The following is a 24,523-nucleotide window of genomic DNA, read 5'->3' on the forward strand; positions in this document are numbered from 1 at the left end:
ATCCGTAACCACTGAAACCCCTCTCTCAAGTCATTTTTCACCTTTCCTTTAACTATCTAGTCCTTGTATTACTTTTATTTCCTAATATATAAGCACCTTTCCTCTAAGGCCCTAGAAATCCCTACTTCTTATTCTTATTCATTCTCATCTAAACCCACAAACTGTACCTGTGGGTCAGGGAAACCATCCATAAGCCATGCTGTTTTTTAAATTTAGCTCAACAGTGATGATAGCATCTGTACTCTTGTACCTATTTTCCTGTGTAATATTATAAAAACATTTAAAACATCCCTCCGAGATTGCTCTCACAACAGAACTTTTTACTGGAGGGCTTACGCTTACCTTCCAGTTCTTCCTTCTCAAAGTTGGTTTTCAGCAGGGACCTGGTGCCACCTCTGTCGACCACGGCCTCCTCATCGCTCCTCTGTAAAACACAGCCGGTGCCAAATCAGTTCAGGACGCTGCTGTAGGACGCTGCTCATGCGTAATGACACCGTATGATGATGCACCTGTCTTTTTAAATGCTATTTACCACCATCAAAGAGACATTGGTAACCCTTATATTCACTCTCCCAGGTCTTTGAGTGTCTGAACATGCTGGGCCAAATGTGACGCTTCAGCCAAGTGTAATGATCTGATGTAAAACCTAGTGCCTGTCAAAACTACCATGGCTACTTAGTTTATACCAGGTGACCTTTGCATTCTCTGCCCGTGGGCAGGAAGAGCATCCAGGAATACAAACAGTATGTACTTTCTAAGCCTAACTTCCAAAGACAGTTTCCATGGCAACTAATGTGGTCGATAGGAAGCTGGGGAGCCTTTCTCCCGCGGACGCGGATGAAATTGTTTCAGCGGCTGTATTAGCGACGCTCACACGGCGTGTACCTTGTCCTTACCGATGCTTCGCTCTTCAGCGTGAAAGAAAATTATTTTTAGGCTCAGCCGGCCATCAAGCTGCAAGCAGTTGATGAGACACGAAGTTCTGCTTATTACATGCATTTCTGTTTCGTTCAGGGATACTGATATTTAATCATGGACAGCAGAAACCAGAAATCTTGATTCAAATCAATGCATAATGGTTTATTTTTATTCATCCCAAACAACGGCAATTGAAGTAAACAGGGTCCCGCTATAACAGTCTCATCAAACCCTGCTGCCCGGAGATAGAGACAGACAGCGTGAGTTGTTTGTCAATATTCAGTAATGCCCCACTTGAAACTGAAAAACATGGAAATGAAAGCACAGTCAAATCAAGATTTTTTTTTGTCTCTGACTAACACATCAACCAGATTCAGGTCAGTATGAAAAAACCTTGGTGAACAATAGACCTGTGACTCATATACTAACATGTATGTGTGTGGTGCATACTGTTTAATACCTTCAATTTCAGTCAGCAAGCATAAAATTTTTAGTTCCAGCAAGTACGTAACTTAAGACTGCTTCGCTATGGAGAATGAAGCTTCAAAAATAAGCTACCAATGAACCCCACTGTGGTGACCCGGTGGTTCACTGTGCTCTACCCAGCAGGGCATATAGCCCCAGCTGATACAGGATATTCCAGAAAGAAATCCTCCTGCAAGAATTTGGGAGTTGTACTGGCGGTCGTAAACACAATGATCCTCGACTAGTCCAACACAGTGGGTTTAATTAAAAGCTAACATGCTGACAAAATCACACTGTCAGGCGAATCCTTATGCTGCAACACCCTCTGATTGCACAACTTTCTACAGTTTAAATTACCAGAGGAGCCATACAAGAGAACCTGAGGCAGTGTTCTCTACAGTAACAAAGAGCAATCTACTCCGCAGCGCAGAACTATTGAAGGCTCCTAGATTTTCAGTCCTGCCGCATTACACTTTGGTCTCGGCATTGTTAGGACCTGGGGACATGTCAGCGGAATCTATCTATATATAGAAGTATTTAATAATTACTATTTTGATTCTGTGTCTTTAAATCATTTGTACATTTTGAAGGCAAAATGAAGCGGCGGTTCCCAACGTGTGGGTCGAGACCAACCAGTGAGGGTCATGGGAAAGGGTTGAGTTGGGTCATGAGTTGAGCTGGCTTGAGTTGATAAAAAATAGCTTGCTGTATAATACACTCCATTAGCAGTCAAGCCAGTCCAATTACATACTGCACTAGTGAGTGTGCATGCACTCGTTTTGGTATATGTTGTAATGCACTGTAATCCCATATTTAAAACACACAAACACATACAATAGGACTACATTTAAATAAGGAATGGAATAGTATTCCCTTGTTAAGTGGGTCATGGACTAGTCTGGGAGTCAGTAATGTATAGCACTGCTGTTCCAGCTGTGGACAAATACAAACAAGGAACACGCCGGAAAGAATTAGGGTAAGAAGCGGAGCTGTAGCGCTGATTAGAGGAGTGACTTGGGGAGATTAATCGTGTTCTGCTGCTATTGCACGCACCACGCATGTGTGCAAATGTGATTCAGTAGGGGGCTGGGAGTGATGTAAGCAGATGCTGGTGGTTGGGGGCAGGGTCAAGATGTTTGAAGCATAGTATAGAACATTTTCTCTTTCATTTACACATTTCATGGACAAGTTACAGTATGATTTTAAAACATGTGAATAACACGCTGTGTCAGTAATCACTGATGGGGGTCACCCAGCATTTGCTAATATTAAAAACATTTCCATTTAATTTTCTTAATTTACCAGTTTAGCCTTAAAGGTCCCCTATTACACTATTTTTCGACAATTTTATATCATTACAAGATCTACCAAATATGTTGATAATATTTTTTTAAGTAAAAAATACTGCAATACATTTTTTAAAAATATAAATCCAGTGAGATTCTTACCCTACAAGCTGATTTTTTTCACATGCTCTGTGTTGACAGGTTAATTGACGGGGAATGACACAAATCCCCCCCCCCCCCCCATCTCCCACCCACACTCCCACTTCAGAAAAGCAAACAAACACGGCATCCGTAATTCAACCAAACATGCCTTCCACATATGTTCAGAGTTGGATCACAAATTTAAAGCCACGGTGGAAAGGGTCCAGCAGGAACTGTCTAAATGGTATGCCTTCTATATCTAATCAAAAACTGTAGGTTTTTTTTTTATCACATACCTAGTAATTTAGCTAGAGAGCTGTAAAGCACAATAACAGATTATGTCCAAGGTCTTACTATATTAGCTGATTGGCCTGACACAGCACATTTATCGTGCCCAGTTTTGCTAGTCATTTGCTGGTTTGTTTGTAATTATACTCTGATCATAGATGCTAAATCACAGAAAGGTAATTTCCTGTAGCCTAATGACATTGTCTAATGACAGTGGAATGAGAGCCCAGAGGCAGTGGAGGTACAAGGTCGATGGTTGATCACTTTACAATAAGATCTTCACCTGAGAAATGTTACACAAGCACATGTTACACATTTTTATGTTATGCCAGTAGCCTAGCTAAAATACTGCATTGTCATAAAAAATATTTTATCAGTGGTTTCTTTAACTAGCTTCCTAGCTTCTAGTGTTGGTCATTAGCATATTCGCTAGTGAGTGAATACTTTCGGTGTTAAGCTTTTGTTTCATAATCGTACAAATTTTACAAATAGCACCCCATAGCACATAGTTACCATGCCACACTACACAGTTAATGCCAAAACTACAGGTGTAGGTAAACTCAGATTTATAAAATATGGATCATTAAAGGTTGTACTACTTGTTGACTTGGCATTATTAATAACAATGCATTAGGAAAACTATGGGATCACGTTCAGTCACAGTCTGTTAGCCAGTGTTTATAGGATCACTTTACATGTTTGCTTGTTCACGCCGTTCAGCATTACCAAGCATAAAAAGATGCACTGCAATTTTCTAATTTTCACTTTCTTAAACATTGTGATAAACGGTCATCTCTGGCCTCTTTATTCAGAGGGAGATCTGAGTTATTACTAAGGTAATTACAGAGGGGGTCTGCAAGGAAATGCAACATTTTCATCCACTTGAATCCATAAGCATGATTCATTTACCCAAATCTCAAAACTGCCAAACTGGTATTCGTGAAATTTCCACTGAATAACCTAACCTGACATTAGTCTTTAATTTTCTAAAATAACTAGTTAATGGTTCATTTTTGATGTGGGGAAACAGATTCTATTTTTAAATTTCCACCTCTTTTCCTTTTCCAATCATATTCACCAGTTCTTTGCTGCAAGCTCTACTATCAGTTCAGGAGAGTGCAGACAAGCATGCTCTCTCCTCTGAACCACAGGATGTCAAGCATCTGCTTCTTTTCAGACTGCAGACACCCTCTGTAATTACCTCAGGTATACTCAGGTGAATACTCAGGTCTCCCTCTGAGTAACGATGTCAGATGACCATTGAGATGACAACTCCTCTATGTTCATACTGGCAATGGTAGGATGCTTTGCTTTCATAAGATTATGCATGTGAGTTTTTCCACCCATACATTTTAGTACTGTATCACAAAATGTACATGTGATACAGTACTAAAATGTACAGCGTGAAATATTTCATTCTGAACAGCAGAAAAGCTAAGGTAAAGATTCCTGGAAGTAGTCCTGTTTGTTCACAGGAATTTTGCCAATCTCAGATCAGTCTACTTACTGTATCTAATGTTGCCCTCCTGCATTCAGGAGATGTATTGTCCACATTTCTGTAAGCCCTTTTTGAAACATTATGACAACAACATGAACGTGCACTCTAACTGGAGGCAAAACAAAGCCTTTAAAACAAATTGCCATTACTCCAAACAGCCAATGAGATGGCACACTTACAGATAGCTAGCTGCTTCTAAATGAAACAAACTCTAAAATGGCATCAGCCTGCTGTGTTGTTGGGTACCAAAGCAAGCAGAGGAAGGAAGAAAACTTTACCTTCAGCTACGTGACCAAAGACTCCCAAACGAGCCCATCGGAGGCATCTCTGGATTCAAGCAATTCGCCAAGCAGACTGGAATGACCAACTTTTTAATAATTCCCGGCTGTGTAGTGCACACTTCATATAAATAAAATATATGAAATACTTGGCGTAATACTTTGTTATTGCAGATAGCTTTGCCGGTACTCTATCATAACTCATAACGTATTGGTATGCCTCTAGGGATTTATATGTCCTCAACTTATCTTTGGTGTACAGACTTGCTTTGTTTATCAAGTAGTTGTAGGTCTCAGGGAACTGGATGCTAGCTAATTTGGATGTCTCATCCACCCATTAATTCAGTGAATAAGGGTCTCACAATCAGCTGCGATGACTCAAGGTAAGCTTATTCAAGTAAGATACTCAATCCTTTGGGTCCAACGGGCCTCATTTATTAATATTTTCATTAAATCAACCATTTTTTGCAAAAATAAATGCAAGTGAAAAGCGTGTTCACAGAACTTGTGATTAGCATAAATTAAAAATGCCATATGCCAACACGGTCAATAACTTAATGTACAATATAATGATCGTAATGTTAGTATGTTAGTACCAGAAATGTTAGTATGGTTTTTGGAGTGTACTCTAGCAGGAATATGATGCTTGGTGACCAAAAAAGCAAGATGTCCCCATTTGTGAAAATATAATATATAATATAACATCTGTTACAGTTATGCCGCTTCCGAGTTGCTATAAGAAACAACTTGCTTTTTTTTTTTTTTTGCTGTTATATGTTTACAGAAGGCATCTAAATACGGTTGGTACCCAGGGAGGACGTGGAGAGGGCTTCAGATTAGGGAGGGCTTGGAGATTACGAACAATAGATAGTGATGAAAACCATCTACATGTGGTGTCCACTGTGGAGACCTTCAGCAATTTAAAAGGTGTTTAATGTTTATTAAAGAAAATTTACTTTACATCAAAGTGTTTGATTTTTAAGTTAGTTTAGTGTTTAATGTTAAATGTCTTCAGCTAATTAACTTGCTGCGTTGACATAGCCTCATCTTCTGGATGCTCCAAGTGGTTAATGGAAAAGAAATTCACCTGGTCAGAGCCATTCATAACAAGCACACACAATTTGTGTGTATGGTAGGCCATTTGCTTTGTATAAGCTTACCTGGGTGTTAAGAAACAAACAAAAGCAGCTTTCCTCTTCAGCTTTCTCAAAGCTGCTGGTGCATCAGTGTTTGCGCACATGTTCGTGTCTTTTTCATGAATAAAGCCCCATGCTTGGTAATCTGAGGATGTGGCTGGTCTCACGTTACCATTGGAAATGTGTTTCCTTTATTAACATTAGTATGTGCAGAAAAAACCTGCGTACGCACATTATAGGGCGTTTTCAGTTACTGTTACAATTATTCCACACCTCTGTTACAGTACAATCATACCGACAAGGTGGTATGAACATAAAATCAAACTGTGTGCACTTTGGTTTTAATTGTATCAGAGTCGATCAGGTTATGAATTTAATTGAAATGGCTCATGGTCAACTGGTATGTCAGAGCTGTTTGAAGTTAAATTTAATAGTGCTATGCTAAACATATTCTGAGTAAATGAGCAAAATCCAAAAACTGTTACATTATATCGTCATTCAGTCAAAACCTCACAAATATATGCACTGTAGCATCATAAAGAGGATGTTTCAAAACAGGTGGAACATTACAATACAATGTGTGGCATGTCATGTGTTGCATAACATTGTGGCATGTTGTGTGTTGCAAAAGTGATGGATGTCTTGGACACAAATAAGGACACATTACAGTACTGTAGGAGGTGTGATTGTGAACTGGAATTGCTGGTGGCGATTAATGAATCAAAATACACCAGCCGCACAGGCGAGGAAAAATCAGATGGCAGATAAGCTACTTCATCTGTAGCCTGGTAAGCAAATGAAAATGGTTGATTTGATTGCAAAATGTCCAAAACATCATCAAGCTAATACTGAATTTATTTGGAAATTTTAATAATTCTGGACAATTTAAATAATTTTTATGCATTTGTACAAATTAAATGCATTTCACAGGGATTCACAGTGTATGATGGGTTTTTTTTTTACATCTCGATGTGATTCGAAAAAACAAATATTAATTCAAAAATCACCATTTTAACAATTTTATCGTTCTTCATTTTTCTTAAATGACAGCGACCAGGTTTCTATACTTTCAGCAAATAAAACCCTGATTTCACCTCTTACTCCATAACTGAACTAAATGATGTAACTGAAGAGATCTAAAAATCTAATCAAGAAAAATAAACCTTTTAAAAATCAGAAAGGAAAACAAATTTGCACTACATTACACAATTAATTCAGATAATTTTAACGGACTTATGCATGACTAGGTCTCTTAGCAGAGGTAAACCTGTCTTTTCCAAGTCTTGCTAACTGCGCTATGTTAGCAATCTGCCAAGGTGCAAATACAGGCGACTTTAAAGGGAATGGAAGATAACACTCTGATTGGTCAATCACACGTTACAGTATGCCCAAGACACGCCTATTAATTAAGCCACTAAGTTCAGCCATTTTGAACCTTGCGCCATACTTTACACTCAAACTATCCGCTGTTAAACTCGCAAAAGTGGATCTGACCACGCCCTAAATTCACTTGCGCATTGCACTTTATGCACTTTAAGATCGTTAAAATAGAGCCCCTAGTCATATAGCGATGATGACAGACTCAGACCAGCAATGTCTGCATGCATTCACAGGCTGAGCCACTGGGAGGATCAGTGAGTCTGAATCAACTTTTAAAAAAATGATCAAATGAAATATTAGATGGCTTAAATCCAAGTAACATATGTAACCCCATATAAATATTTCATTGGGGTACAAGTATTCCAGGTTTGTAGGCAGTGCCAAAGGTAAAAGAATGCATATACACCCCACACTAGATTATTGGGACAAGAAGACAAGTAGTAATTCACCATTCATATAAGTACAGTATGTTTAGTACCAATCAGGACCTTCTCTTTCAAAGTTAAATATCACTGGCTCATGAGCAGAAAGCTCCATCAGTGCCTGGACCTGCATTTTCAGAATCACATGTTTTTCCAGGTATGGTACGGAGGTCATGTGATCAAGGCTCCAGGGATGTGGGATTGTAATGCAGACCAGACGACACACAACATCAGGACAATCCAGCACAAGGACACTCTGGCAGAAGGATGGCAAAGTGGCTCATTCACCTGCTTAATATGATCTGCCCCTATCAGGTTTCAACAAAGATATTTATTCGTATACCTGAAGGACCTTGAAATCTGAGCACTGTATCCTAAAAATGTATCCAGGTTTTGTAAAACAAGCATTACAGGAGACCTTGGACCTTTTACTCCTGATAGTTAATCCAAATAATATCAATGGTGATGAAAATCAGACCCAATGTCTGTTACCGAAGACAGAAAAGATTTATTTGCAGATATCCAAGGAAATAAAAGCATGTAATAAATGATCACAGATAAAAAGTGCAGTTCCCCCTTTAATATTTAAATAAATAAGAACTCGGGCTGAGACCAGAGGTTGCAACGTAGTTGCAATAAGATGCCCACCAAGTCAACCAGACGCTGAGGCACTGCCTCCACGAGAGGTAAGACAAGCAAGCTGGGATCGACAAACATCTGCGTGTTCTCAAATGCGTTCCCACAAAATTATTAATCTCTCACACTGCCTACTCAAAGTGGAATTTTTGTCAGACGTTTGGGGGTAACTATCCAGGCACAGGCTTTCGTTGTTTGAGCCTCAGAAAAATAGATCCTCTCGAGGGACACCAGGAAAGGTGTGCCCAACAGTTGGAAAATCACAGCACCGAGGGTTCACAATTTGTCCTTTTGAATCATGGTCCCTTAATTAGCTTTTAACATTTCAGCATTCTTGTTAGATTATAAATCTTCTAAACACACATGCAACAGATTTTAAAGCTGCCCATTATTTCTGTAGTGTTTTACAGAACCCATTTATGATTCAGAGTTCCAAAATGTAGTGTGTATTCTTTTAAAAAATATTCCACATCATAACACCTTTATGAAAAAGACAGGAAAGACCGTATTGTGTACCTTGAATGTGAACACTTACGCAAAACCGGTCCATTAATCTCCAGGTACACTTCATTTGAGTAAGTGTTAATCTATTCTGCCACCCTACTGAGATAAAAAGCATATTGCTATCACCATTATAAAAGGCTTTTACAGCACCTTGCACATGGCCTACATGCGCCTTGCACACCGTATTCTTGCACGGAAAAAGCGTGATTATTCAAATAGCCAGAGACGCGCAAGGACATCTCGAGGGATGTCTGCCCGCCTCCGTGACTCACCTCCCCCATCTCCCCGGTGACGAGACGAACGTGCCTGTCGATAGAACGATCGAGGGGAAAAAAAGGATGACTTTCTGCGCTTCAGTTAAAATGACCTAGGTGAAAGAGAGAAATTTTCATCCCGCTCTCCACAAGTAGGGACGTGACGTGTCACTCGACACAGAGGCACGTCACGCAGAGCGTACAGCGCAGAGGCAGGCAGGCATCACGCATGCAGACTGAGGCCACCTCATATATCACCCAGCAAAGCGCCAAGGACTCCGGAGAGGTGAGTCCTGTGGAGGGCAAGGAGAAGAGTACACACACACATATACACACACACACACACGCACACATGCACACACACACATTTACACACACACACACACACACATATACACACACCACAATGGACCCAAAGTGGAGCAAATAATGGCAGACTGTACATCTCCCATATAGATATACTGACTGTCCTCCTGTGAGTATGTGTGTGTGTGCATGTGCGTGTGCGTGCGCCTGAGTGTGCGTGGGCACATACAAGGGCATACCCACGTGGAGGAGGGTGTACATCATGGTGATCTTTACTGACATTTATGCCTGTGACAACAAACACTGTCAAGACAGTGAACGAGAAACAGCGTGTTTATGTTAACAAAGAAAATTGTATTACAAAAATTGTCTAAAATGGCGGCTGTGTCACCTACAACAGACATCTCCATTTTCATTCATCGGTTACTCAAGTGTTTTTCACGCGCCACTAAATAATGGAGCCTTCTGCCTCCATGAAGTCTCTTTGTACACAATTTCATTCCACAGTGCACAGATTTAGCTCTTCCTCCAGTATAACGGCAACTGCTGTCAGGCAGTAAAGATGGCCTTTATTTCAAGCACACACCCCCAGGAAGACAAACATTCTCCCTGTTTAGAAATGTGCCTCTTAACTCACCCCTCTGCCTGGATCACAAAGTCAGACATGGGCAATTCATTGCAGCTCTTCTGTTCCAACGCATATTGTTAAGCACAGCCTGCCTTTAAATAGACCCCGCTGCTTTATCGACAGCATTCAGGCTTAACACAATGCTTCAAAAAACTAAATTTAAACAGTGTCGACTGTAATGGTAATATTCCTAACAGCAATCTATATCCTGAAGCACCGTGTCATTCCGAAAAGACTCTTAACTGCTGCTTGAAATGACCCCTCCACAGTAAATTAGCCAGCGTTCAAATCTGTTCATCATGTAAAAGCATGCAGTATAGCTACTGTATCTAGAAGCTGTACTTCATATTCACAACCATACTACTCCGTAGTGCTACAATAGAGTAGGTGGATTTGTTTCCTTTTTCTATCATGATAAATGTTTCTGTCTCTAACATTCATATCTTGGGTTTAAAACAGACTATTTTATTGGATTAATGACAAACCAGTGTTAACATTATTGTGCAGCTGTCTTTAAAAAATTTCATATAGATATGCACAATATTCAAGAACATACCCAATACATGTATAAACATACGGCACAAAACATTTCATATAGATAAAAGTAATATTCAAAACACATACCCTATAAATATATAAACATATGGAACTTTCTTGAGAACGTTCTGGAAAATAAACTTGCATAGCAAACGTACAGCAGTAAATTAACTGAGATGAGAATGGGAGTAAAATAATTAGAATAAAAAAATTTCATTCTATAGAAAGTGAACTTTCAGCTGAACTTTCAAGGTGTTTGCAAAAAGATTGAAATATGAAATCCACTTATTGAACAAAAATATATTTTCACAGAATAAAAGCTTGTAAAAGACTAAATAAGGGGCAAGGCGAAACTATTACTGAGGGAGCTTTGGTGTGATTGAGTATGTCTATACAAGCCTGAGCTTCACACACTAAACAGCCTGCAGCTATCAATTTATGCTTTTATGGTATCAAAGGGACCAACTTGTACAGGGTGATTAAGGCTAATGGCTAATGGGGAAGCGTGGTATTTACTTTAAATGAGATACTGGGATTGTGCTAAGTGTAATTGTGAAATTAAGTGATTGTGCATTCAGAGTATCTGAGCGAGTCTAGTTAATTGAAAAAAAAAACCAAGATGGTCCATTTCAGTTAATTCCTCCGTGGCTCCTTCATAACCCAAAAAGCATGACACAGCCACAAGTAAGCTTTGGCACCAGTGGCCTGGCATACCTATTACCAGAAAGGGGTGAAGCACAGTTAATCAGACTATGTAAGCAAAAATAGCACAGACAATGCAATGTATAAGTCTAGAAGAACACAGAGCAACATAAATGCAAGAAAAGAGAAAGCCGGTTCATTTTAAATGAAGAAGACTGCAGAAGACTCACAGTAATTTTGTGTGGTGAACACTCCTGTTTATGCCAAACATGGCTATGCCAACAGGACAGCAGGTATGCCTTCTACAGAGATGTGGGTTGGCGGGACATATCTGAGCCTATACAGGGAGTTTGTGATTCTCTTGGTTTAACCAGCATGAGTATGTAGTCACAGTCCTTACAGATACTAGCTTCTGCATGTTCTGACCTTCAGTATATTAAAACATTCAATGCAGTGGCGGAAAAGCTCACTGGATACTGCAGCACTAATCAGCTGAAAAAGAAAACACAGTTCAGTTCACAGTTCACAAATTTCTAGATGTGTTAGGATTTTTGCCCAACAAATATGTACAATAGAAGCTTCCCAGTGATATAACTAAATGTTACAGTCAGCTAGCTATCCATCAACTGCTAGCTGATTCCTCCTCCAGCCCAGGGAGGTTAGCAAGGTGGCAACATTCATTGCTGTGCATTGTGGACTGGAAATAGGGAGTACAGCTTCCTGTTCCTATTAGTGGTAGTACAATCATTGCTGTTCAAAAGAACAACTCACTTCAAAATGACAAGTTTATCTGAATTAATGTTATACTGAACACAATAAAAGCAACCTCTGCCTTATTTCATATAAAGCTCACACATGACCGAGTTACCCAGCACTTTAGCAATGGCAAGCTGACCTACAAGCTTCTAACAGTTCACTGGAAACTACTGAAGTGTAGCTTACTAGGCAGATTCCAAACCCTACCCCCAAGTGGCTATGAGACAGTTAACAAACAACATCAAACCTATTATCACAGATGGATTGGTTTTAAAACAACCACATAAAATCATATTCTGAGCAAATCTTCAGTGAACACCAATGCTGATCTCTAGAATGTATTATGCAGTGACTTTATTAACTCACTGAAAGCTATGCCTGATGTTGTGAATACTTACAAAATAATGCTGAGACTCCTCTGATATTTATATGCTACACAGAACACTATAAGATATAGCCTTCATTTAGATTCAGAGTTAAATTTCATTTAGCTATTTTTTAAAATCATTTTGTCGATCCACTACATTAGTTTGTTTAATTTCATTAGCAGCATGGTGCGTGCTGCCCTCAGCCTTTCTGACGGCTCTCATGTCATCAGTAGATTACCTGTTACAGTTTCATCATACCTAAAACAGGCCTGTGGCTGCAATGCCTGCTTCAAGCACTAGGGTGATGGAAATAATTTGGATTTTTAAACAATCAGACAAAAATTTGTTAAAACATTATCCACCTATTTAATGTGAGAATGACATTACTGCTTACTGAATGACATTAAAATGTAGTTTATCTATGTTTATATTAATTTTCAGATTGAAATGTGTTCAGGAGAACTGTCTAGCTGAAAGGTCAAAATAAAAATTTTGCTGAAATTAAGGGGGTCATTTTTGAATGCAAAACAATTAAATCATTTCAAAAACAACGTTTTTCTTAAATATTGTCAGCCAATGAAAAAGTCGCAAAAATTATTTTATCACAAATCTTTAGTGAAAAATAACGAAATGCTTCTGCACACAAAACCTACTGCTGTTTTTCATGAATATCTATCATTTGCTGCTGGCAATGCTCATGCAAAATATGGCATCAACAGTATACAAGTTTTACAAGACATAAGGTGCAAGACACACTACACTCTGCACACAGAAGCTCTCGTATATGTATATAACACGGTTATGATGGCAGAAGTCCAATCCATAGCAGAGGATCTCTGCTGTGTTCATCTGGGGTGCGTGTGGTAGACATACATGGTAGACATACAACGCATGAACATTGGATGGAAGTTCCATACTTCCATTCTGGAATAGCCTGACGAATGCTGGGCACATGCTGCTGTGTGTTGTCCCATGTAAACATTTGGGGAACATTTTGCACAAAGTAAGGTTCAATCAATCAAGCAATAAAATTTAATTTACATTGCATCTTTCACAGCAATTGTCACAATACGCTTTACATACAACCCTGGCCTAAACCCCTACAGCATCAAGCCTAAAGCAACAGTGGCAAGGAAAACCTCCCTGTGGCAGTTGGGAAGAAACCTCGGAAGGAACCAGGCTCAATGGGGAAACCCATCCTCCTCTGGTCGGCTCTGGGTATTGATTAGTGACCGACATGGTCAGTCAGTCAATGTTTACATCGATCAAATTGCGGCTCAGATGATGGGCGGGGCTCAGTGGCAGCAGTGGGGAGCAGCAGGTGTGTGTGGAAGGAACATCACCATGCCTGCTTCATGTGGTCAGTCATCAGTAAATGCCAACTGTGATGTCCATCAAATTTCTATTTAAGTTCAAACCATTACCATCTCTGACTGGTGCACTTGTGTGATGCCACTCTTTCCATGACTGTGTTACACTCATACAGGCATGCTCATGCTGTTAGGTTGGAATAGGCCGGGCTGTGATTATAATCAAATATAACAGGCTGCCGGGTGGCTCATGCAGTTAAATCACTGTTATGGTGCATGGATGAGCCCCACGGTCACAGAGCAAGACTGTGAAACTGCCAACTGTGACCGATAGCCAGTGGGGCAACATGCAACTGTCCACTGCATCACCCAGGGGTGAGAGGGTGCAGTCAGTTAGGGGTCTCTAGCGATCCTTGCTGGTCATCTGGATGTCTGGGGTCTGCTTGCCAAAGCTGTGTATGAAGCGTCTTCCTCCAACTCAGTTCTGTGCAAGCTTGGCCTATGTCCTTGGTGTGAGAAGAAACTGGCTCGAGACACCCTATTTCAGTGGTGAACTGTGAATGTCTATATTCACTCAAACTGGCCGCAGGGATTGCTGTGGGAATTGGGCAAGGCAAATTCTTTTTAAGATATTATATATCAAATACCGAATTTGGTGCAAATTTGGTACCCAGATATAACATGTTGCTACAACCATTTGATCACCATACAGATGCAGTACAACAGGCTCAGAAGCCACAATCAGGGAGCCAGTGTCTTCCTATTTGGGAACCAATTTGCCCACAGACATACAGGCGTCCCTGGAACAATGAGATGTAGGAAGATGCCAATCACAGAGTGCATGTCAGGCTAGGCCTCGCACAGTGGTAGCGATGTGACTGGCCCCCGTACAGGCCAGTTTCTGCCAGAAGATGAACCAATCTGACAATGTATCACCTCCAGCCCTCCTGCCCACCACCTGCAGTCACAGGAGCTGAAGTGCCAGATAATAGCCATGATCATGTGCACTTCTGAACAGCAGCTAACCTGTTAATGTTTTTCTGGAAGAATAATTGTGAGGGATAATGACGTCGGAATGGAAATGGGCTGAGTTACAGCTCAAAGGGCATGCTTATCAGGCTCTTACAGATTTCAGGAGAAAATAATGATCATATATTTAATATTGGGCAGTGGCATAAGCCAACTCCAAATAAACATAACTATCCAAACAAGCCTATCTGTAAAGCTCTCTGCGGGTATATGCAGTCTATGTGCCTTCTTGTGGGAAGTCTATAAGCCTTGACCTGTGGGTATATACAGTCCATAACCCTCCCCCTGTGATTATATGCGGTCTATAAGCTATCCTCTGTGGGTATATGCAGTCTATAAGCTATCCTCTGTGGGTATGTGCAGTCTATAAGCTATCCTCTGTGGGTATGTGCAGTCTGTATGCCTCCCTCTGTGGATATGTGCAGTCTATAAGCTATCCTCTGTGGGTATATGCAGTCTATAAAGCTTCCTCTGTGGGTATGTGCAGTCTATAAGCATCCTCTGTGGGTATGTGCAGTCTATAAGCTATCCTCTGTGAGTATGTGCAGTCTATAAACCTCTCTCTGTGGGTATATGCAGTCTATAAGCTATCCTCTGTGGGTATGTGCAGTCTATAAGCCTCCCTCTGTGGATATGTGCAGTCTTTAAGCTATCCTCTGTGGGTATATGCAGTCTATAAGCTATCCTCTGTGGGTATGTGCAGTCTATAAGCTATCCTCTGTGGGTATGTGCAGTCTATAAGCTATCCTCTGTGGGTATATGCAGTCTATAAACCTCCCTCTGTGGGTATGTGCAGTCTATAAGCTATCCTCTGTGGATATGTGCAGTCTTTAAGCTATCCTCTGTGGGTATATGCAGTCTATAAACCTCCCTCTGTGGGTATATGCAGTCTATAAACCTCCCTCTGTGGGTATGTGCAGTCTATAAGCCTCCCTCTGTGGATATGTGCAGTCTATAAGCTATCCTCTGTGGGTATATGCAGTCTATAAGCTATCCTCTGTGGGTATGTGCAGTCTATAAGCTATCCTCTGTGGGTATGTGCAGTCTATAAGCTATCCTCTGTGAGTATGTGCAGTCTATAAACCTCTCTCTGTGGGTATATGCAGTCTATAAGCTATCCTCTGTGGGTATGTGCAGTCTATAAGCTATCCTCTGTGGGTATGTGCAGTCTATAAGCCTCCCTCTGTGGATATGTGCAGTCTTTAAGCTATCCTCTGTGGGTATATGCAGTCTATAAACCTCTCTCTGTAGGTATGTGCAGTCTATAAGCCTCCCTCTGTGGGTATGTGAAGTCTATAAACCTCCCTCTGTGGGTATGTGCAGTCTATAAGCTATCCTCTGTGGATATGTGCAGTCTTTAAGCTATCCTCTGTGGGTATATGCAGTCTATAAACCTCTCTCTGTAGGTATGTGCAGTCTATAAGCCTCCCTCTGTGGGTATGTGAAGTCTATAAACCTCCCTCTGTGGGTATATGCAGTCTATAAACCTCCCTCTGTGGGTATGTGCAGTCTATAAGCTATCCTCTGTGGATATGTGCAGTCTTTAAGCTATCCTCTGTGGGTATATGCAGTCTATAAACCTCTCTCTGTAGGTATGTGCAGTCTATAAGCCTCCCTCTGTGGGTATGTGAAGTCTATAAACCTCCCTCTGTGGGTATATGCAGTCTATAAGCCTCCCTCTGTGGATATGTGCAGTCTTTAAGCTATCCTCTGTGGGTATATGCAGTCTATAAACCTCCCTCTGTGGGTATGTGCAGTCTATAAGCCTCCCTCTGTGGGTATGTACAGTCTATAAGCTATCCTCTGTGGGTATGTGCAGTCTATAAGCTATCCTCTGTGGGTATATGCAGTCTATAAGCTATCCTCTGTGGGTATTTGCAGCCTATTAAGCCTCTCCCTGTGGGTATATGCAGTCTATATGTCTTCCCTTTAAAGCCCTATGTGAGTATGTGCAGTCTATAAACCTCCCACTGTGGGTATTTGCAGTCTATAAACCTCCCTCTGTGGGTATGTGCAGTCTATAAGCTATCCTATGTGGGTATTTGCAGTCTATAAGCATCCCCCTGTGGGTATATGCAGTCTATAAGCTATCCTCTGAAAGTATATGCAGTCTATAAGCTATCCTCTGAAAGTATATGCAGCCTATAAGCCTCCCTCTGTGGGTATATGCAGTCTATAAGCTATCCTCTGAAAGTATATGCAGTCTATAAGCTATCATCTGAAAGTATATGCAGCCTATAAGCCTCCCCTTGTGGGTATATTCAGTCCATAAGCCTGAAAGCAAGCTTCTTCCTGAAAAAAACTGACCTTCTCTGTGATCTACCCACCATTAATTTAGTCCTCGCTTGAAACCCTGTACATGTTCCAGAAACCTGACAGTCTCTCATTTTTTAAGCTCATTTCTGCAGCTATTAAAATTTCTTTATGACTTCCTTTTAGCTGAAATAATCACCAACATATTCTATTGCGTACCCAGAAACTTACAGGAACAGGATTTTGCAGAATGCACTTGAGGTACAGCTTTGTGCATCTATTGTTTATAAGGGCTTTGTTCATTGGTGTATGCCTACAAAAGCATGGCACGCAAGACTAAGAAGGAGGCATTGAAGGAATTAGTGAGTGACAGTTGCGACTGTGATAGCGACCATCCAAGTATCCACATACTTTTGTAAATGTAGTGTATATAGCAATAGACATAAATCACTGCAAAAACGTGTGTGTGTGTGCATCTGTGCCTGCATGTGATGGCAAAAGACAAGTTGCAGCGAAAGACGTGAGCTGCCTCACTTCACACTTTCCTGTGAAATATCTTTATAAGCTTTTAAATCTATGGGTGCTGTGAACTGGTTGGCTTATTATGATTATGATTATTATTATTATTAGTAGTAGTAGTAGTAGTAGTAGTAGTATTGCTTCACAAATGGGCACCTGTAGGTAAGGCTGAGGCTCTGCCTCATTTCATACAGCCACTGTTTGCATATGCAAATTACAGGGCTACTTTCAGCTAGTTCCCCCTCCCTCCCTCCCTCAGTGGATTGATTGTTAGTGTGTGTGATAAGCAAACATTATGAATATGCACAGAAGCTCTCCAAAACGACTGGAGGCTACCACCCTTGATATAATTAGTTTCAGTTAGTGGAAGATGGCTGAGAAAAAAAGATATTTACAATGTTCCAATGTGGAGAGGTTTTAGGGACACTTGGGCCCACGTTTGGTTAAACATGTGAAATTTTATTACTTTATTCAATTAACACCAAACCACTGTCACTCAGAATTTCAAAATTACAAACAGCACCACACCAACACCATTAAGCAGGCTACTCATTTAAAACCAATATTTCCAACCAATTATAGAAAAATAATTTATGTCTTCTTGGTGATGTTAAATCATTGCTGCACTGTCTTACACATTACACTGATATTGACATGTGATAAATGTCAACAATGATAAACACCCCATTGTTCCATCTTCTCATGCACCTCATTAAGTGGCAATGTAATGATTAACTCAGATTGCTACAATTAATTGCTTGATTGTTTGACTTGTGACTTGAAAACAAGGTTCTATAGACTCCCTGGTGGTGGAGCACTGAAATACTTGCACACTAGCACCTGCAATCTTTACCAGTTCTGGTGAAACTAGTTAGCTTGGAAGACAGAGCAGCATGCTGTGACAGCATTTTGAGACACAATATCTGGTTTCTGCCAGGATATACAATTTTCAATCATCAGTGACTTCTGCTAGTCGGCTTAAGGGACTAAGCAGTTAAGTTGCTAACTTCCAGATTGCCAGGAGGATGAGATATCACGAAAGACTTTTGGGCACTTTTCCAGGACATTTCAATGATGGTACGATATTTTACCACATTCTATTAGCTCTCCATTTCTTTCAAGGATGAGAATATTTTCAAGGGCTTTGAGAACCAGGTCAAAGGCAAGGACTAGAATGATGGGGTCATGGTTTTAAAGGTTTAGATGGTTTAATGGATTAATGGTTTGTCATAGACTAGACAAAGGTCAGTGTTACAATTCAAATTATGGCTGTGTTTTCAACACATTTTATCCAGACCATTTAAATACTCCAAACTGAGTTGAATTCCACTCCATGCCCAAATGCCACTGCCCCTTGCCTTTAACTGTCCTTGATACACAGATCTGAAGACTCAGAGGTAAAGGCTAAAAAGAGCTGCACTTTTGGGCCCACCTTTGGTTAAACACGTGAAATTTTACTACTTTATTCACTTGACACCAAACCATTTTCCTGGTTTTGTAGACATCCTGAGGTGTGATTGGAAAAATAAATCTGGTTTGATTCATGTGGCATTCAGCTGGTGGAGAGAGAACATACACCTGGGTTGCTTTAACTAATCAGCCCAGGTGCTTAAAGGTGTGTTCCTCTTCACAGTTCAGGGCAGAGACCACGAGTGCACACCGAGAGAGCGAGTTTTTAGTTTAGTTTAATTTAGCTTTTTTTGTTTTGTCAAGAAAGTAAACTGTCATTTAAAAAAGCAGATCAGCTATGAGCGGTGAACTGAAAAGGTTCCACTCAGTTTTGCTTTCTTTCGTCATTGTTTTTGTAGTTTGTTGTTTTAGTTAATTGTTTTTGTCCAGAACCCGTGAGGGGGAAGGGTTAACATGTTAGTTAATTTAATTTCATGTGTGTGTGGGTGTGCTCTCTCTCTCTCTCTCTCCAAGCGCCAATCAATGGTGCACTATCGGAACTGCCACATCTCCCTCCCAGGGGTGTCACGCTGGCGTGTGACAGTCCAGCATGAGAAGCATGAGCAATCACTAAAGAATAAAGAAAACACAAAACGATTTTTGCATTTCTTCGTTGTTTTTCAGAATAAATATGTGTTTATGTCTATTTTTACAGAGTGAGATTCAGTACTCCTTGGCGTCCTTTATTTCAAGCTTTGAACCATGTCTGTACTGTATATAGTTTTGGAGATAATTATGATTTTTATTACCATTTGATGAATGGCTTTAGGAAGGGTTAAGTTTAACCCCTCAAAATCCACTTAAAACCCAGGACTTTTTTCAAACACACACACACACCTATACACACATACACAGCACAGTTCCATTTTACACACATAAATACACATACACATGTGCTTGTACCGTACATGTACACACACACCCTCACATGCACGCACACGCACACACACACACACAGATTTGATGCAGAATAACAGGTGAAACCACATTAATTCCGCAGACATAAATACATCCCCACCTACACTGTTTTATTGCAGAATAATGCATTAAGCCACATGAACTTTTCTGTAAAAACAGATCAATGAGCATTCTCAACAGGACACCCTGTCCCCTACCAAGACAGCACAGCCTCCCATCTGTCAGCCAGCTCTCCGTGTCATGGATCCACACTGTCCTTGTAGCAATATAAGGAGTTCAGCACAATTACGACTATTTCCCATTCTACAATTACCAGTGATAGAATGCCTTCATGCCAAGGTAAACAGATGTGTCTGTTTGAACTGTATCTTATTCCACTATGTGGGGAAACTGTAACAATGAAACAGTTTTTGTAAAGGAGGTGGGTCTGGCAGGAACACCATATTCAAGCTGTCTATCAAAGCGCAACTTATTATGACAGCAAATACGTTTTGTCCTTTGAGCTTCGCTCGGTCACGTCCACAAAACCTAATATCGCTCTAATTTCAGAAATGAGAGAAATAAAACAAACAACCTCCCACTAAAACAACCAGCGGATGGAACATCTGCTGCGCCCTGATCAAAGCGAGCTCCACCTCGGTACCAAAGAGCGCTTCAAACCAGCCCGAGCGAGCGGAGAGCCCTACCTGGCAGTTAAACCGGCCGTACGGGTCGGAGCTCCCCGGCTGCATGGCCTGTCCCGTGGGGTCTGAGGCGTCCTCCTTTTTTTCGGGCGAGCGCGGGGGAAGTAGCTCAGCCTGGACAGGGGGCCGGTGCACTGCAGAGCACAGGATGCCCTCTCACCGTGCCAGGAGAAGCCTCACAACTGCACCGGGTCTGCCAGCCCACACAACCTTAATGTCTTTTGACAACTGGGCATCCATTCCTCCACCAATCCCATGCGAGATTACAGCGGTGACATCACCGATGCCACGCTCTCTTATCCGAGGCAGGCTAGCGCTAAGCCCTCAGAGTTCCCCTTCAGCGTCGGCTTCGATAATAAAGCCCTGTAGCAGCTCACCGCTCCGACGCTGCGCCGCGTCTCCCCTGAGGCATGCTGGGAGAGCTGTCCGCATCCGCAGCCTCGACCTGGCAGACCGGCTCCTGCCTGACCTTGCTTTCAGCCCGAGCGAGACACGGGTAAAATAATACTTTGACGCAGGAGCGGCAGAGATCACGTGAGGCACAGCGTCACTCTCGTTTCTGCAGCAAAGTATCACGTCCTCGACTATTTTTACCACACGTCGATAAAATACGGATCACTCAAGGGGGTACTCCAGGTAACGGCAGGGCAAATCGAGCGGAGATGCGACGTGACTAAACCTGTTTCCTGATGCTAAACAATGAGGTCTGAAGACCAAACAAGTTCAGCCAAGGCAGAAATCACAGGATTACCTCCTGGTGAAGGTAGGCTGTGGAGATCAGAGAGAGCTGAGATTCTGCATATCAATCAACAAAGAATCACGTTCATTTTCTCCTCAGTAGTATAACATTACCCTACAGTAAACAAAACCTAAATAATTAAATGCTGTTGGTTATTCCTCAATTGTTTCACAGGAAAAATAACATAGACCTATTATGACACACTTGAACCTGACAGGGGTAAAAAAAACTAGGGTAAACTAGTAGCTATGAAGTATAAAACCTTTTTGCAAAAAAGGGATAGATATGGTATTTATGGGTTGTCCCGTTAATATGTAACCTGGCCTGCGCTCAGGAGATTTCCAGTCTTGTTGTTTAATATTAATTGCTTCTGTAAACATTAACCGTATAAATACCATAAGCAATGTAGCTTGCACCTTAACAAGATAAGGAGCACTTATCTATTATGGTACAGCATATCAAAATCAATATTTGTTATAATTCTGAGCACATATTTAAGGTCTGGAAAAGATACTGAGCATGAGGCCATCTGGGCTGTGAATCTGCATTTTAGCAGTTATCCTCTAAGTGTCCCTGTACGGCAACTGTTTGCCAATCAGCCCCAACACTTACAGACACATGGTATGGTTTTCCAATGGAGCTGCTGGGGGCAGTGGCATGGTCAGGAATGAGTCTGGGAGCACAGAGTTGGGGGAGACGGGCATTCAAAATTCCAAAGAGAAACTTTGAAGCTTACAGAATTGTGCCTGGCAGAGGGGGGAGGGGGGAGGGGAAGGGGGGCTACAGGCTATACAAATATATATTCTAGTTCACAATAATTGTCTGAGCCAGTTCAATTTAAACTATTTAATCTATTTTGGCTACTTAACATAAATATTTTCTTTGATAGTTTCGCCAACTAGAATATAGAATGTAGAATAGCCACATTTTTCCCTTATGTAAAAATAATGTACATTACACTATAGTAATATAGGAAATTGTATCAAGAAAAAGTTTCTAATATGATATTTTAAAATTCCAATTCTTGAACAGACAATCATCATAAGAAGTAGTATGGCAACGTCAAAGGCAGGCGCTTCAAAAGCGTCTAAACAAAATAGCAGTTGTACACATCGCCACTATCAGTGCTATCATCAAATCTCCACATTCATAATACCAGCACAGTAGATGCTGGCACCAACACAATAAACAGTTACGTTTAGATTGGACACATTTTTTATTGGGGAAGCAATTACTTTCTCTGTTCTCCAGCACCTTCAAGCAGCTGCTGCACTCCTAGTTCCCAGATCAATATACATATTTAGCCAGGGGTTTGATTATGGACTAATTATGAGGTGTTCTTCAATATCAAACAATGAATGTTATGAATAAAAGGGATGAAGTGAAACTGACAGTCTCAAGACTGATGACCAAGTAAAATTAAATCTTACTTGCAACTCATAGACCAATATATTCGATTTATTGTGCTTTCAACTTATCTTTAGACCCCAGGTCTCATATGGCAACAGACTGCTAAAGACCCTATTAACACAAAAGATGGCAGTCGGAGACAGACAGAGGTGAAATGGCTGTCAAAAGGATGATGCAATATACTCAGTGAAAATATTATTTTTGAAAAATTGGATTCATCCAAAATTACACAATTTTTTAAGGAACATTGTCAAAACAAGAAAAGTTATACCAAATATCATAGAGGCATAGTGGCACAGGACATTTGTTATTTGCCAATAACCATCAGCCATGCAAATCCAGATTGGGAACTTGGAATTCTGCCACAGAGTACCTTTCCAAATACAATGGCGGTTTATTTAGTTTGTGGAGATGGACATGACACCCAGCACAAAAGGTGCATTAAAGAAGCCGAGGACATTGTTGGAAGACAATAGCAGTTTGGAGAAACAGCTTTGGCTCACTTCCCAACATGGCATGGCCTACTTGACCTCACCCAGTGGTTTCAATCAAAAATCATGAAACCTGCAATAAGCTAATGCAGTTAATGAATGCGTGTCAAACACCGACACAAAAGGGTTCACACACAGCGCAGACAGAATAATAAACAATCAATGTATTAACAAATTAAACAAAACAACATAAAAGCTCACAGAATACCTCAAGCCCAGTCATTTGAAAAACAAAACATGGTTCAGTATCTGAAGACTGTCAGGATTTTTGACTGAACAACTCCGCAGTCTGAATGCAGAAAACCTTTCACTAGACCTTGTATCAGGTCTAAGGAGAGCTGTCACTCAGAATTTCAAAATTACAAACAGCACCACACCAACACCATTAAGCAGGCATTTAAAACCAATATTTCCAACTAATTATAGAAAAAACATGTATGTCTTCTTGGTTATGTTAAATCGTTGCTGCACTGTCTTACACATTACACTGAGATTGACATGTGATAAATGTCAACAATGATAAACACCCCATTGTTCCATCTTCTCATGCACCTTATTAAGTGAGGTGCATGACATTAACTCAGATTGCTATAATTAATTGCTTGATTGTTTGACTTGTGACTTGAAAACAAGGTTATATAGACTCCCTGGTGGTGGAGCACTGAAATACTTGCACACTAGCACCTGAAATCTTTATCAGTTCTGGTGAAACTAGTTAGCTTGGAAGACAGAGCAGCATGCTGTGACAGCATTTTGAGACACAATATCTGGTTTCTGGCAGGATATACAATTTTCAATCATCAGTGACTTCTGCTAGTCGGCTTAAGGGACTAAGCAGTTAAGTTGCTAACTTCCAGATTGCCAGGAGGATGAGATATCACGAAAGACTTTTGGGCACTTTTCCAGGACATTTCAATGATGGTACGATATTTTACCACATTCTATTAGCTCTCCATTTCTTTCAAGGATGAGAATATTTTCAAGGGCCTTGAGAACCAGGTCAAAGGCAAGGACTAGAATGATGGGGCCATGGTTTTAAAGGTTTAGATGGTTTAATGGATTAATGGTTTGTCATAGACTAGACAAAGGTCAGTGTTACAATTCAAATTATGGCTGTGTTTTTTTACAAATTTTATCCAGACCATTTAAATACTCCAAACTGAGTTGAATTCCACTCCATGCCCAAATGCCACTGCCCCTTGCCTTTAACTGTCCTTGATACGCAGATCTGAAGACTCAGAGGTAAAGGCTAAAAAGAGCTGCACTTTTCCATCTGGCT

The 24,523-nt window shown here is 40.7% G+C and overlaps 1 protein-coding gene across 1 annotated transcript in view; it reads right to left on the minus strand.

Moving 5' to 3' along the window:
* Window positions 1-24,523, minus strand: part of LOC135251931 (sodium-driven chloride bicarbonate exchanger-like) — a 94,696-nt gene that overhangs the window by 52,891 nt on the left and 17,282 nt on the right. The window contains exon 3 of the mRNA XM_064329814.1: window positions 343-424. Coding sequence (XP_064185884.1) covers window positions 343-424 — 82 coding nt within the window. The remainder of the gene's footprint in view (window positions 1-342; window positions 425-24,523) is intronic.

Source organism: Anguilla rostrata, chromosome 3 (genome assembly GCF_018555375.3).
Source record: "Anguilla rostrata isolate EN2019 chromosome 3, ASM1855537v3, whole genome shotgun sequence".
NCBI lineage: Eukaryota > Metazoa > Chordata > Actinopteri > Anguilliformes > Anguillidae > Anguilla > Anguilla rostrata.